The following is a 14,855-nucleotide window of genomic DNA, read 5'->3' as shown; positions in this document are numbered from 1 at the left end:
GAAGGGGAAATCTGTTGAACGAGACAAGATGGAATGGGATTGCTTGAGCAGGTAAATGGGGTAGCCTTGTTAAGGAGTAAACATCTAATCTTGTGAAACAGGTGAGGAAGGAGATATTGGCAGAAGGTATATGTGTGACATGAGATGAAGATAGGAAAAGGGGGAGTCATGATGAAGGTAAAGCATTTTTGTCTGTACGGAGTTCCAAAGGAAGTTTGAAGAGGGATGAGATTAGAAGAATAGATGAGGAGAATAGGATAGTAAATTGATCAGGGAGGTATATAGTAGGATTGCCTAGAAGCAATGAGGGCCCAGTTAAAGTTTTGTGATTTTCTTCACCTTCAATCAGCAGCATGTGTGTAGGAATGATGGTGGCTAACAGTATGTGTGGTTCCCTGGCTAACACTAAGCTGGACATAATTGGTGAAATGGTAAGGGGCGCTAGGGAATCAAGGGAGAAGGATTGTGTAGAGTAGAATTGGTTACTAAAGGGTAAAAGATGAGTTCTGTTTTAGACATGTTGAGTGAAAGATCTGCTTATGGGATATCTAGTTTAAAATATCCGATTGACAGTGATGCATGATTGTAGCCTGGGGTAGCTAGATGATGCAGGGGATAGAATGCTTGGCCTAGAGTCAGGAAAACCTGAATTCAAATCAGACCGTAGATACTTACTAGCTGTGTATCCCTGAGTAATTAACCTAATCCTTCTTTTCCTCAGTTTTCTCATCTGTAAAATGGGGGTGATGATAATAGCCCCTGCCTCCTGGGTTGTTGTGAGCATCAAATGATACAGTGTTTGTAAAGTGGCCAGTACAGTGCCTGGCACATTATTTATACACACACACACACACACACACACACAACACACACACACACGTACATATTTATATGTGTGTATGTTTACTATGTTATTTTTGTCATATAGATCTGGGAATCATCTCTGTAGAGTTCATACTGAGCCTTTTTCAAGATTAATGAGATACCACTAAATGAGTGAGTATATAGAAAAAAGGGCCTAGAACCTAGAAGAGAACCTTAGGAAACACCCACAGATATTGGGCATAATATGGGTAAAGCCCCAGGAAAGTGAACTTAAAAGGAGTAGTCATAGAGGTAGGAGAACCAAGATAAGGTAATGTTAAAAAAAAAATCCTCTGAGGAGAGATTATCCAGGAGAGTAAGGTAATCCATAGTGTCAGATGCTGCAGAAAGGTCCAGAAGGATGAAGATTGAGAAAGCACCATTGCATTTGACATTTAAGAAACAATTGGAAACTTGGGAGAGAGCAAGTTTAGTTGATAGATAAGATCAGAAGCCAAGTTGCAGAGGATTTAGAAGAGATTGAAAGGAGAGAAATTGGAAGCTCTGAGCATAGACAGCTTGTTTAAGATGTTTAGCTGTGAAGGCAAAAAGAGATAGAACTTGATAGTTTGTGGCAATGTTAGGTTGTAGTGTCAGTTTCTTAAGGGCCTTTGCTTTAGCAATATCGCTTTGGCAGTTGAGTGTTGGATAGCCCAATAATAATAATGCTTAAAGCAGGAAAACCAACTGCTGGCTGTTGTAGTCCAGGTTTAAGGTGACGAGGATCTGTATCAGAGTGGTAGCTGTGAGGAGAGGAGGGGACTTACTTGATAGATGTTGTGAAGGTAGAAATGAACATTTGACAACTGATTGGATCTGTTCTAAGGGATCAGTTAAAATGAGTTTAACACCATGGTTTCAACCCTCAATAGTAATAGAGAGGTATACAGGAATTATGGGTTTGGGGAAAAGATAAGTTTAGTTTTAGATATGTTGAGTTTGAGGTGCTTACCATCGAGGTCAAGATATCCAAAAAGCAATTCGTAATGCCAGACTTGAGATTGGAACTGGAGAAGGATAGAGATCAATTTATGAGAGAGAGAAAGAGTGTGAGTGAGAGTGTAGTGTGTGTGTGTGTGTGTGTGTGTGTGTGTGGTGTGTGTGTGTGTGTAAGTAAATGAGTCATGCATTGAGATAATAATTGATGAGAAACTAATGAGAAAACCAAATGAGGTAATATAGTTTGAGAAGAGAAGAGAGCCCATGAGAGATCCTTGGGAGACACTCACGTTTAAGGAAGGAAAAAACAATAAAACAACCATTTATTAATTACCTGCTATGTATGAGGCCATGCGCTAAGCACTTTACAGACGTTATACCATTTGATACTCAAAACAACCTTGAGTGGTAAATGCTATTTTTTAAAATTATTATTATTATTATTATTATTATTATTATCTCCATTTCATAGTTGAGGAAGCTGATGGAGGTAGCAGTGAAATGACTTGTCCAGTTTCACACAGCTGAAAATTGTCTGAGGCGAAATTGGAATTCAGGTCTTTTTGACTACAGGCCAGGTCTCTCTCTCTGTCTTTCCACTGTGCCATCTGACAGTTTAGAAATCTTACAGCAAGAGAGATTAAATAATCAACTCACACCCTACCCCTTCTTTTTCTGCCTCCTTTTTGTTTGTCTTCTCCCCCTTTAGATTGTAAGCTTGTGGAAGGCAAGGACTGTTTTCTTTTTATTAATTGTATCCCCAGTGCTTAGCGTGGTGCCTAGAGCAGCGTGGGTACATAATAAATGCTTTTTGGATTGGACTGAAGAAGAGAATGTCTTTTTTCAGTAATCTATGGAAAAGTCAAGGAGGAAAATAACTGGTGAAACATAATAAAAAGAGCCCTGGATTTAAAGTCAAAGAACCTGACTTCAAATCTCAGCTCTTGTACTTGTTTTATCTTTGCGCTTCAGTTTCCTGATCTGAAAATTAAGGGACTTAGAGTATATGATTTCTAAGGCCTCTTCCAATTCTAAACTTTACTGTGTTCTCTGAAAAAAAAAAACCAAACATGGTTATTATGTTTGTTATATTGGGAAGTTATTAGTGACTCTAGAGAATAGTTCTACTAGAATGTTTGGGACACAAGGCTGGTAGCAGGCTGGATTAAGAATCAATTGGTTATAAATGAAAGTAGCCAAGTATAGATAACTATTTGGAGAAGTTTGGCTAAGAAAGTTTATAATGAAATAGCATAGTAACTAAAAGAGCATCAGGGGCAAGGAAAGGGTTTTTTTTTTTTGTTTTTGTTTTAACCTAGCATAGGAGATAGTTTTCCTGAGGACAGAATATAAGGATCTAGTGAAGGGAGATTGAATCTGCTGGGAAGGAATGAAAATTAGTGTGTGTTGGGGGTGATGCAGAATAGATCTTAGATCTAAATTGCAGTTATTCAGAAAAGACTAGCCAGATAGCAGAAAAAGACTTTCATCCAAACTTTAAACAAAGTAGATTTCATATGTAATACATTTATTTTTTCAAGGTTTGAACTGTTACATTGCAAATATATTCTGTGTTGGTATAATTTTTACTGGTATACCCTGGCACAGTAAAAAGAGAGAACTAGTAGTGTCCAAGCCAGGTTGACCAGGATTGAAGTCCTGCCCCTGGAAAGTACTGATTATTTGAACCTGGACAAATTGTCAGAGTTCTAGGCAGTCCTCTAAGATTATATGTTACACAGAAGGGGATGATGTGCATTGGTAGAGGGAGTTTCTTTACCTGTGCCAGTCACATCAACAGATATCTTCCCTATCCTCGCAGTCATTGAGAGGCAACCATTTGGTGTAATGGATAGAGTGCTGACTTGGAGTCAAGAAGAACTGAGTTCAAATCATTCCATAGACACTAGCTATGTAATTCTGGGCAAATCGCTCAGCCTTTTCTGCAGTTTCCTCATGTATAAAGGAATAATAATTGTACCTACTTTCCATGGTTGTTGTGAAGATAAAATTTGATGATATTGTAAAGGGTTTGTAAACCTTAAAGTGCTACATATATGCTAGCTTATTATTATCCCATTCCCTATCTCTATCCCTTTTATTAAATGAACATGATCTTTTAAGTTACTGTAATTGACACACTTTTATCATAAATTTTCTCCTGAAGTGTGTCTAATAAGTACTGGTGGTGGTATGTACTGATTAGAAATTACTTACCCGCAGCCAGCCTGGAAAGCAATTTGGAATTGCAATTGCAAAGAAAGTGCCTAAAATGAGACAAAAATTCTACTGCTGGGCACATACCCCAAGGAAGTTGTTATTATTATTTTTTTAAGGCATTTCCCCATTCATGAGGGAAGAGTTAAACAAGTTGTAGTACATCAATTTAACAGAATTCCACGGTGAAAAAAATTAATATGATTTAATATGGAGAAGCATGGGAATATTTGTATGAATTGTTGATGCACAGTAAAGTAATTAGAACCAAGAAAACAGTATATACACAATGGCTAAATAATATAAATGGAAAAAATAACAAAATAATTAAAACTTTATGCTGTGAAATTATAGTGACTAAGGTTACACCCAATGTTGAGAGAAACAGGTAATTTCCCACTGTTGGGATTATGGTATGGGTGTGGAAGTTTGTGTGTAGTGTCAGAGTTTGTGATGATATGCTAATTAGTTATGCTGAACTGAGTTTTTTTTTCCTTTTTTTGGTACAAAAGAATAGCTTTCTGAGAGGGAGAGAATTGTAGGTGTATATATTAGGAAAATTAGGTGGTTTAAAAATGAGTTAATTAAATTTTAATTTAAAATTTGCCCAGTTGATTTTTTTTCACTAGTGAGAATACCCTTATCCGTAACTGCTTATCATACCTTTAAGTTGAAGTTTTATATAAGGTGAGGCATTTGAGTCTAGTTCAAAAGTTCTTTGTTTTATTCTTTAACACACGCATGCCCAATGCTAAAGTCTATTTTAAAAAATTGATTAAACCATCTTTACCTGTTGACGAATGCTTTTTGTCCCCTGGCAACTGTTCAACTGTTCCGTCTTGGAAATTCCCTTTTCTTTTCAAACACCTGGGGGTTTTTTTGTGTGTTTTTGTGTGTGTGTGTGTGTGTGTGTGTTTTTTGATGATAGTAGTGGCTAGAATAGAATAAAAAACATCTTTAAAGTTTGACCAGGCTAGAACTTCACTGGCCTCTTTGCGTGGATTTTAAGATGAATGGCTATTCATCTTGATAATTTTAAACTGAATGAGGATACAGTATTCTTTTAAAATATTTTACAGTTTCATAGACATGTGGTTGGCATGCTGGTGCATTTGTAAAGTCAAGTCAGATATGCATTGATTTGACTTATACTAGCATTAGTTTATAGCCCACTTCTGTATCACCAGACACATTCAGTTCATAATGTTTGGGCAGAAAGAATGTTGTTTCTCTCTTTTTGATTTTACTGCTTTGTATTCCTGCCTTCTTAGATTATCTAGAGGCTTCCTTAATATATGTCTTAGAACACCAAAAAGATCAAAAATATTTCCAAGTCCATGAAAGGAGGAACTAGCATCATGGTTATTAGCAAGGGTTTTTTTTGTAGACAAGGGAGGTTTGGAATAATAAGGTAGATTATAGAATTTTAGAATTGTAATTTTTACCAATCATTTAACTCTATCTTATAGTTAAGGAAGCAGATTTATAAAGGGTTATTCACTTGCTTAAGGCTTAAAAGTGGACTTATTAGCACCTAATTCTGGGGACTCATTTTCTCAGTACATTTCAAAAAAAAAATTTATAGCCAAAAATATATTTTGATTTTCCCTGCTATTTTGTAGGTACAAAGAATTTTACGTGAAAGATTTTGTCACCAGATTCCAAAGGGTAACTTATTTGGAGTACAAGCACAGTACAGGTAAGAAAAACATTGGTTGTCTTACATGTGACTTGTTTTTATACTTTTGATTAGAGCAACAAAATTGAAATTTTCTTGTCTTCATTACTGACAAAGTACTTTGATTAATGCTACTATCTCTACCTCTTCTTGATATTAAAAGTATTGAGGCTAAAATTATCACTACTTTTCCACTTAAATTGTTGGGGTTTTATTTTGTTTTTGTGGGGTTTTTTCCTTAATACTGTTAGAACTTGATAGGTCTTCTCTTCATTTTTACCTTTTATAATTTCAGACACTTAATTGAGCTGCTAAAACGAACAGCTATCCATGGAGAAAGTAACTCTGCACTAATTATTGGACCCAGAGGATCAGGAAAAACTATGGTAAAAATTGATTTCTTAAAAATGAGGTTTGGGGCAGCTAGGTGGTGCAGTGGATAGAGCACCGGTCCTGAAGTCAGAAGGACCTGAGTTCAAATCCAGCCTCAGACCAAACATTTAACACTTGCTAGCTCTGTGACCCTGGGCAAGTCACTTAACCTCAATTGCCCTTGGAGAAAAAAAAAGGGTTTTCCCCCCTATTTGTGTATAAATGGATTGAAGCTTCTCATTATATCCAAGAGGCAAAATATCTTCAGTGTGATTTCCCCACATTCCCCCATTTTACTGATTTTCCTGTTTTGGTATATTGGTACTTTAAAAGTTTCAAGCTACATGCTTGCGTATATTTGCTATCATTTGTTTATTCCATACCATCCTGTCTTTTCCATCAGAAAGCTCCATTAGACATTCCTACTCTTTCACTTATTCTCAGTGTACTTTTACTGGCTCTTTTCCTACTGCTTACAAGCATGCCCATGTCTTTCCTATCTTGAAAAAAAAACCCTCTCTTGATCCTTCCATCATTGCTAACTATTGTCCTATTTTTCTTCTACCCTTTGTAGCTAAACTCCTCAGAAAGGCCATCGCCAATATGTGCCTCTGCTTTGTCTCCTCTCGCTTTCTTCTTAACCCTTTACAATCTGGCTTCTCTGACCTTATCATTCCACTGAAAAAGCTCTCTCCAAAGTTACTAATGATCTCCTGATTTCCAAGTCCAGCGGCCTTTTCCCACATTTTCATTCTCCTTGACCTCTTTGTAGCTTTTGACTGTCAATCACTTTCTCCTCATTGCTATTCTCTTCTCTCTGGGTTTTCAAGACGCTGCTCCTAGTTTTCTTTCTTCCTATCTCATTGGTCCTTTGCTGAATCCTCTTCCAGATCATACCATCTGTCTGTAGGTTTCCTTCAGGGACATGTTCTGGGTCCTCTTCTTCCCTTCCCCCCCCCATACTACTTCACTTGGTAATCTCATAGGTTCCATGAATTTAATTACCATTTTTATGCTGATAATTCTCCTATCTACCTTTCCTTGGACTCCAGGTATTTTCTCTGGCTGTCCCCCATGCCTGGAACTCTTTCCTTCCTCAACTCCAACTGCTAGCCTCTTAGCTTCTTTTAAGTCCCAACTACAATCCCACCTTTTAAAAAAAAATTTTTTTATCAATTTATTTTGAATTATCAACAATCACTTCCATAAGCTTTTGAGTTTTGAATTTTTCTCCCCCTCCCTCCTCACCTCCCTCCCCAAGATGGTGCACAATCTGATATAGGCTATACATATACATTCCTATTAAACATATTTTCATGTTAGTGATGTTGTAAGTAAGAATTAGAACCAATAGGAACCACCAGAAAGAGGAAACAAAACACAACAGAAGAAAAAAAAATAGCAAATAGTATACTTCGATCTTCATTCAGACTCCATAGTTCTTTCTTTGGATGTGGATAGCATTTTCCATCATGAGGCGTTTGGAGATGTCCTAGATCCTTGTATTGCTGAGAAGGGTTAAGTCTATCAATATTGATTATCGTACGGTGTGGTTGTTATTGTGTACAACATTCTCCTGGTTCTGCGTACTTCACTCAGCATCAGACCATACAAGTCTTTCCAGGTTTTTCTGAAGTCAGCCTGTTCATCATTTCTTATAGCACAATAGTATTCCATTACATTCGTATACCACAACTTGTTCAGCCATTCCCCAATTGAGGGGCATGCCCTCAATTTCCAATTCTTTGCCACCACAAAAAGAGCTGCTATAAATATAAAATCCCACCTTCTTACAGGAAGCCTTCCCTACTTCCTCTTTATTCCAGTGCTTTCCTTCTTTTAATTATTTCCTATTTATGCTGTATATATTTGTTTGCATTATATCTCTCCCATTAGTTTTGTGTTCCTTGAGGGCAGGGATAGCCTTTTGCCTCTTTTTGTGTTCCTAGTTGGTAGCACAGTGCTTAGCACATAATAAGTGCTTAATAAATGTTAATTAAATTGAATTGTTTATATGTATCTCTATTGGCCTATTCCATTTAGGCCATCCTGTGTGTTGTATATGTATACACATGTATTATATATACATATATAAACATAATATTATTATTATTACCGTAGGAGACTGAGAGTATGCCTTCTACTGTAGTAATAAAGTTAGAGAAGAAACTTTGGGGGAGGGGGAGATAATGAATTCATTTTTGGACATTTTGAGTTTTAGATGTCTATGACACATTCAGTTTGCTATGTTTAATAGACAGTTGAGAATGTCAGACTGCAGATTAGGGCTAAGTAATTAATAAACATAATAAACTTGTATATACACACGTGTATATGTGAGTGTATCTCTGGTACTAGGCTGGCTAGATAGGTATTCTGCTTCTTGGGCCTGAGTTCATGCTGCCTCAGTGTTGATCTGCTCCCCTTTCACTGTTCCCAGTCTGCCCTGCTTGTATGTGTTGCCTCTGCCAATACTGGTTCATCTGTAACTAGGGCTTCTGCAGAATTCTCTCAGTCATTTTGTGAAGTCTTGGATTAGATGGAGGAACTGATAGATACTTGCCTTATCACTGTTCTTTCTGGTGCATTTTTAGAGCTTTACTGGAATGCTGGTGAAGGATCAGGACTCCTTTAGGTCTTAATGCTCTCATCTTTCTACTACTCCCTAGATCCAGCTGTGTGTGACTCATTTCAGATTTCCATCATTTCTTATCTTCTTCTGATTAAATTATCTTTTCTATCTCTTTTTCAATTTGCTGATTTTTATTTTTTAATTAATTTTGCAGCAATAATACTTCCTAATAGTTTTCCTTTGCAATGTATGATACTTCTCCTGCAATGGGTATTAAATAGAATTATGTAGAATAGCCTGGAAAGTAACCACCAAATTCTAATGATATAATTGAAGAATCTCAAATACAGAGTGATCCCTAAATCCTTGTATACCTGCACAATAGCTGAAAATGACTCAAGGCTGCAGGTTGCCCACCACTGCAATATGTGGTCTCAACCCACAGTTTATGAAGCACTGAAGGGTGAGTGTAAAAAGTTTAAGAAGCCCTGGACTGGAGTGGGAGTTTTGGCAGGGAAACCAGCCAGCAAGCTGTTAGAGTAGCCCAGGCCTGAGTCGCTAAGCAGAGTGGTTATAATGGTTATATATACAGATATATATATATATACATACATACATACATATTTGTATATGTATATATGAAAGCTCTTTCAAAGGTTGAATTGAATGGTCTTGATAACAGGTTAGATATCGGCTGAGAGAGAAGAGTCAAGGATGACACTTAGGTTTCTAGCCTGGGAGACTGAGGGCATGATGGTGCCCTCCACTATAATAAGAAAGTTAGAAAGAGGAGAGACTTTGGGGAAAGAGAAGATAATTCGGTTTTGGACATTTTGAGTTTTAGATGTCTATGAGACATGAAGTTTGCTATGTTTAATAGACAGTAGGGAATGTCAGACTGTAGTTTAGGGCTAAGTAGATTTGAAAATAAACTTAAATAGTATAAAGAGAGATACATATGGTTAGTGAGCTGACATGGATGCAGATCCAACAAAGAAGACAGAATGAGCATTCACATAGGTAAGAGGAGAACAAGGAGAGGGTAGTGTCACTAAAACCTCAAGTGAAGTGAGTGTCAAAGAGAAGAGAGTGATTGACAGTGTTATAGACTGCAGAAAGTTCAAGAAGGGTATATATTGAAAAACAAAAACTTTAGATTTGACAATTAAGAGATTATTAGTAATTTTGGAAAAAGCAGTTTTATTTGAATGATGTGATTAGAATGTAGACTGTTTAGAGAATGACAGCAATTAGAAAAAGCCTTCTCTATACTTTATAAAAATCTAACTTCTATTTTATGGAATTAAGGTGTTTTTATAATGTTAAAAAGTATCACTAATCATGAACCTCTTGAGAACATGTGATCAATTTCTTTTCAAGAAAGATATACTAGGCAAAATTGGTTGTAAGGTATATCTCATTTTCCATTTTTTAATTATTAGACACTCCAGTTTAGTTTAAATTTGTTATAACAGTAGGCAGTGTGACATATTGGATAGAGTGTTGACCTCAGAACCAGGAAAATCTGGCTTCAAGGCTTCCCTTTGGCACGGATTTATGTAATTCCATAGACAAGTCTCAAAAGTTTTAAGTTGTAGAGAAAGTGCTGACCTGCATGGCAAAGAGAATTCCCTCATCTGGGAGTTCCCTATAATGGTGAAATCACAAGTCCAGGATTTTTATTTCTATTCTTACCCAGGCTGGATATCCTTTAGCCCCTCAGAATAATTCACGTTGAATTTATTTTTTTTAACATAGAGAATCCTGCCCTCCATAGGTTCTACCCCAAGTCCAGTATTACAAAAATATGACCGATTTGTTGGAATCTACTGTCTCTAAACCTTTGTTTAACCAAACCTCCCTTCTTCCTAATTATTTTTTTACTGATCTGTGTATTTATAAGTCTAATAACGTGAGCTTCAACACATTTCACCAATCAGTGCTACTTTCTAAATTATGATCTACTTGAATCTTGAAAATTCTTTAAATTTTGAAAGTCTAGATAGTGTAACAAAAATGAGTAATTGTCATTTTTTAAGTTAGAAATTGTTTTAGAGTTTGTGTAGCATAAAGGATTATCTTCAAGATTTCATAATTTTTTTTTCCTTTTTGGTCTAGACATGTCATTTCACAAGGTGACATGGTGTTAATACACCCAAATATAATCGCAAGAAAAATAAAATGTTACCAGCTTAGGAAGTGTAGAAATTTTGATTGAATTAGAAGGTGTCCCTGGGTAGGTGATCTTTAAAATATAATGTAATTGGAAAGTTCGTTTTTAGACCAGAGCCTCCAGTGGAGTGGAATGGATGATTTATTTTTCCTGTTTTCCCCGCTAGCTGTGGGAGGAGCTGCTAAGTAGTAGTAGCCCTGGGGCTCTTAAGGGAAAGAGGATAGAGAGTATATGTTCCCTTCTGCCTTAGAAGTGCTATTTTACTCTCACTTCCATTTGTGCCCATTTTTTCTATGCACTCTGTGTGTATTAGTAGGTAAGTGCCTCTCAACTTTATGGGGGGGAATAATTTATACCAATCATTATTACTATCCAATTCCATTAAATTTCTTTGCTTTGAGCTAATTGGAAGCACACCATTGCCCCGACCTGCAGGGCCAGTATACGTGGGGGGTCGAGGAGGATCCTGGCTGAAAGGAATGGGTGAAAGGAGGAGCGAGACCAAAAAGATGGTAGGCAAGGTCTAATTTTATTTTTAGCGTTACAAGCTTATATAGGGCAAAAGCGGGGAGGGGCAAAAGAAAAATGGCCTCCGGACTTTCCAGGGCGGTGTGGCAACATCTTGCGGTTAGCCTGACGAAACGTTATGGTACGGTTTGTCCCGGAACAAGCTGCTTGGGTTGGTGTTTCACGGGGTTAGGGGCCCACTACCAGGTGCTGGCCTCCAGCATGTCCCCCTTTTTATTTAAAATAGCAGGTGAGAGGCCTGTCTTAGGCTATGAGGTCGGCCTCCATGTTCAAAGCGCATTAGTGGCAGTGGTCCCTGTCTTAGGCTAAGCGAGGGGACCCCACGATGTAACCCATCATGGCCTCACTCTATTCCCGTCATGGGGAAAACTGCAGCCGCGCTTATCTTTTTGAACATGGGACCTCAATATTCCCGTCATGGGCTCTCTCACAGCTGCCAGATCACTTTTTATCCTTAAATTTCTCCACCACCGCGAGCAGCGAGATTCCGGTTGCACGAGCTTCGAGAACTGGAGACCCTCTTCCATGGTATCACTAGGATCTTCTGACAAAGCAAGTTGGTGGTAATGGATATTGACGGTGTTTTTAAGAGAAGCCTCAATCTGCGTCTTAATGAAAGAGGTTAGTCTGGTAAAGGCCCAAGGTCCAAAAGAAAAAGTAGGAGGAGACCAATTAAAGGTCCAAGAAGAGGGAGGAGGTATGGGAGGACTCCATTCAAGCCACTCCAGAGGGGATTTTCAAAAAGTTTTTGCGTCTTTCAATCAGATCCTCTTGCAGTTTTTTGATTTTATCCCGCACTATCCCAGATTTATTTGCATAGAAGCAACATTTTTCTTGTAGGGCTAAGCAAATTCCCCCTTGTTCTGCCGTGAGTAAATCTAGGCCCCTCCTATTCTGAAGAACGACTCCCGCCAGGGAGTCAATTTGGTCTTGAAGGTCATTTATCGTCCCCGAGAGGGTTTGCACATCATTAAGAAATTGATGGGATAGTTTTGTATATGAATCAACAGCAACTCCTATGCCGGCAGAGCCGGTAGCGAGTGCCCCTGTAATCCCAAGGCCAACAAGGAGGGGGATAAATGCAAGCCCTCTTGGGTCTTCCAGTAATATAATCAAAACTGGGCAGTGGGACAGGCTCATCTCCCGGAATGATGTCGATATCAGGGAGGATTGAAATTTGTGTGCAGAGTCCTGTCCAATTCTGGGGGAGAGCAGAGTAGGCCATATTTCCCCCACAGGCGAAAAGTTGTCCCGGCAGGGGACAGAGAGGTTCCTGTGAGGTATAGTTTTTGACTTCAGAGCAATTAGCAAAGGTAGCAACCAACATCAATATCAGCAGTGGAATTCTGAAATGGGGCTTGGATACAAGGAGAGGGGCGGAGACCAACAGGTTGTACCTTAAAAGGTGGACTAAGTGTGCAATTTGTGGATGTGGAGCCATTTGGACATCAAAGCTATGGGCATAGGTGTGCCAAGGGCCATACACAGCCAGCAATCGGCAGCCAAATCAGGGTTAGAGTAATTAAGGGCCTTAAGTGTTGCTTCAAGGATTTCTGAAGTTTGGACATCTAGGTCCGTTCCCCGGGGTTTGGGCAGTGCAAGTGGATGGTAATGGATGGGGGGTACATACTCTTAATTTTTTTTATTCGTTCCCTAACCTCATGTTCCCTAATTTGGTCTGTAGGGCCACCCCCATCAGAGATATGGACAGGTGCATGAAGGGGCCAACAGACATTTTTTCCAATATTTTCTTTGACAGGAAGCCTGAGCATACTTATTGGTACTTCCACGTAGGCCTTGGAGTTATCGCCCAGTCCCCTCCTGTGGAGCCATATTCTCTTTCCTGTATTGTAGTAAGATAGACTGTTCCTGAGCTGCCACTGCACTGCTGGGTAGAACTATAGCATGTGGAGTGCAAGGCCTCAAGGTAGTTGCAATCACTGGGGCAAGGCCCGGGCTGGCCACCATTCGGAGGGATAACTCGGGGCTTCCTTACGCATTCCCACTTGGGTTTGGAGACGCCCGTGATAGAATGACGGTAGGCGAGGTAGGCTGTCTTTTCCCCGCAGTCCACTTCTTGCGTGTAGGTGGCGGGACGGACAGTGAACGTGCCCCCGCCGCAGTCACAAGGGCTTCCAAAGAGGGCACGGCTGAGCGCTACTGGGTCAGGAGATTGAAAACCACCGTGGCTCCCACGGAACAGGAGGAAAATTACGAGGATCGTCATTTTCTGTAAAACAGAGAAAGAAAACAGAGGTGTCTCAGGGGGTGTGGTTCCCTGGACGGCATTATGAGTTTCTGGCTTGTCCATCAACCTAATCAGCCTTTCAGGCAACCATCTAGCATTTTGGCACTTTGAGTCATAAATACAAGCATGGCCTTTGCCCCAGATTAACACAGGATCAGGGCCCTGCCATTTGCCAAGCAGGGGATCTTTCCATTTTGCCTGAGCGTAGGTTTGGGCCGTAGTGGAATGCCAAAGGCGGTCTGCGGCACTCTTTGCCGCAGTGTCCAGAGTGAGAAAATTTAAAACAAAAAGAGCGTGATTGAGCAATGTTTTGGCATTGCCAGCTCTGGGATAAAGAACTTCCCTCCCTGATTGTAATTTCAGGATCATGTTTTTCAGTGTCTGATGGGCCCTTTCCACAATTCCTTGCCCTTGAGGATTATAGGGTATACCAGTAACATGCTTAATATGCAACTTGTACAAAAAGATCTGAAAGAAGAACTGGTATAACCAGGGCCATTATCTGTCTTAAGAATTTTGGGCTGCGGGAGGACCGCCAAGGCACTAAGGAGGTGATTAATGACATGTTTGGTGGCCTCTCCAGGTTGCAGGGTGGCAAAAATGAAGCCACTGAAGGTATCAATGGACACATGAATATTTAAGCCGACCAAAAGGGGGATAGTGAGTGACATCCATTTGCCAAAGTTCCCCGGGATAAGACCTCGGGGATTGATGCCATTATGAGGTTCAGGAAGGAGGGTCAGGCAACCAGGGCACTGTTTCACAATCTGTCTGGCTTGTTCCCGGGTTATAGGGAACTTGAGACGAAGCGTATGGGCATTCAGGTGATGCAGCTTGTGGGCTTGTGTGGCAGCCTCAACAGGGAGGCAGACAGAGCAAGCAGAATGCGACGAGTTACTTGATCAACCTGATCATTCCCTTCAGAAAGAGGACCGGGGAGGTCGGAATGGGCACGAATATGACCAATGAAAAAGGGGTGTCGCGGGAGAGAATTAGAAGCTGAAGAGTGGCAAAAAGAGGAGACGCATTAGTGGAGGGACGGATATACGGGACGGTTTCCAATAGAGGGACTGACTGTGCAATATAGGAACTATCAGTATAAACATTGAGGGGGCCCGAGACAGATTCAAAAACCTTAATGACCGCTGCGAGCTCTACCAGCTGCGCGGAGGTGAAAGGGGTGTCAAAAGAGGTGACCTGTCCATCAACACTAAAGGCTGCCTTCCCTGTGGCGGAGCCATCAGTGAACGCCAAATGGGCGCTC

The 14,855-nt window shown here is 39.7% G+C and overlaps 1 protein-coding gene and 1 long non-coding RNA gene across 2 annotated transcripts in view; one reads left to right on the top strand and one right to left on the bottom strand.

Annotated features, from left to right (window-relative positions):
* Positions 1-14,855, top strand: part of ORC4 (origin recognition complex subunit 4) — a 115,302-nt gene that overhangs the window by 27,961 nt on the left and 72,486 nt on the right. The window contains 2 exon segments of the mRNA XM_020984740.2: positions 5,643-5,719; positions 5,994-6,084. Of these exon segments, the coding sequence (XP_020840399.1) occupies positions 5,643-5,719; positions 5,994-6,084 (168 nt within the window).
* LOC144454536 (uncharacterized) lies at positions 11,911-13,125 on the bottom strand. The gene is made up of 2 exons (XR_013483016.1): positions 13,002-13,125; positions 11,911-11,945 (listed from the first exon to the last, which is right to left on the bottom strand). It is a non-coding gene; the product is annotated as an uncharacterized LOC144454536 (long non-coding RNA).

The sequence above is a fragment of the Phascolarctos cinereus genome, unplaced genomic scaffold (genome assembly GCF_003287225.1).
Source record: "Phascolarctos cinereus isolate Bilbo 61053 unplaced genomic scaffold, phaCin_HiC Scaffold_726;HRSCAF=1367, whole genome shotgun sequence".
Classification (NCBI taxonomy): domain Eukaryota; kingdom Metazoa; phylum Chordata; class Mammalia; order Diprotodontia; family Phascolarctidae; genus Phascolarctos; species Phascolarctos cinereus.
This window is presented reverse-complemented; position numbering and strand designations above follow the sequence as displayed.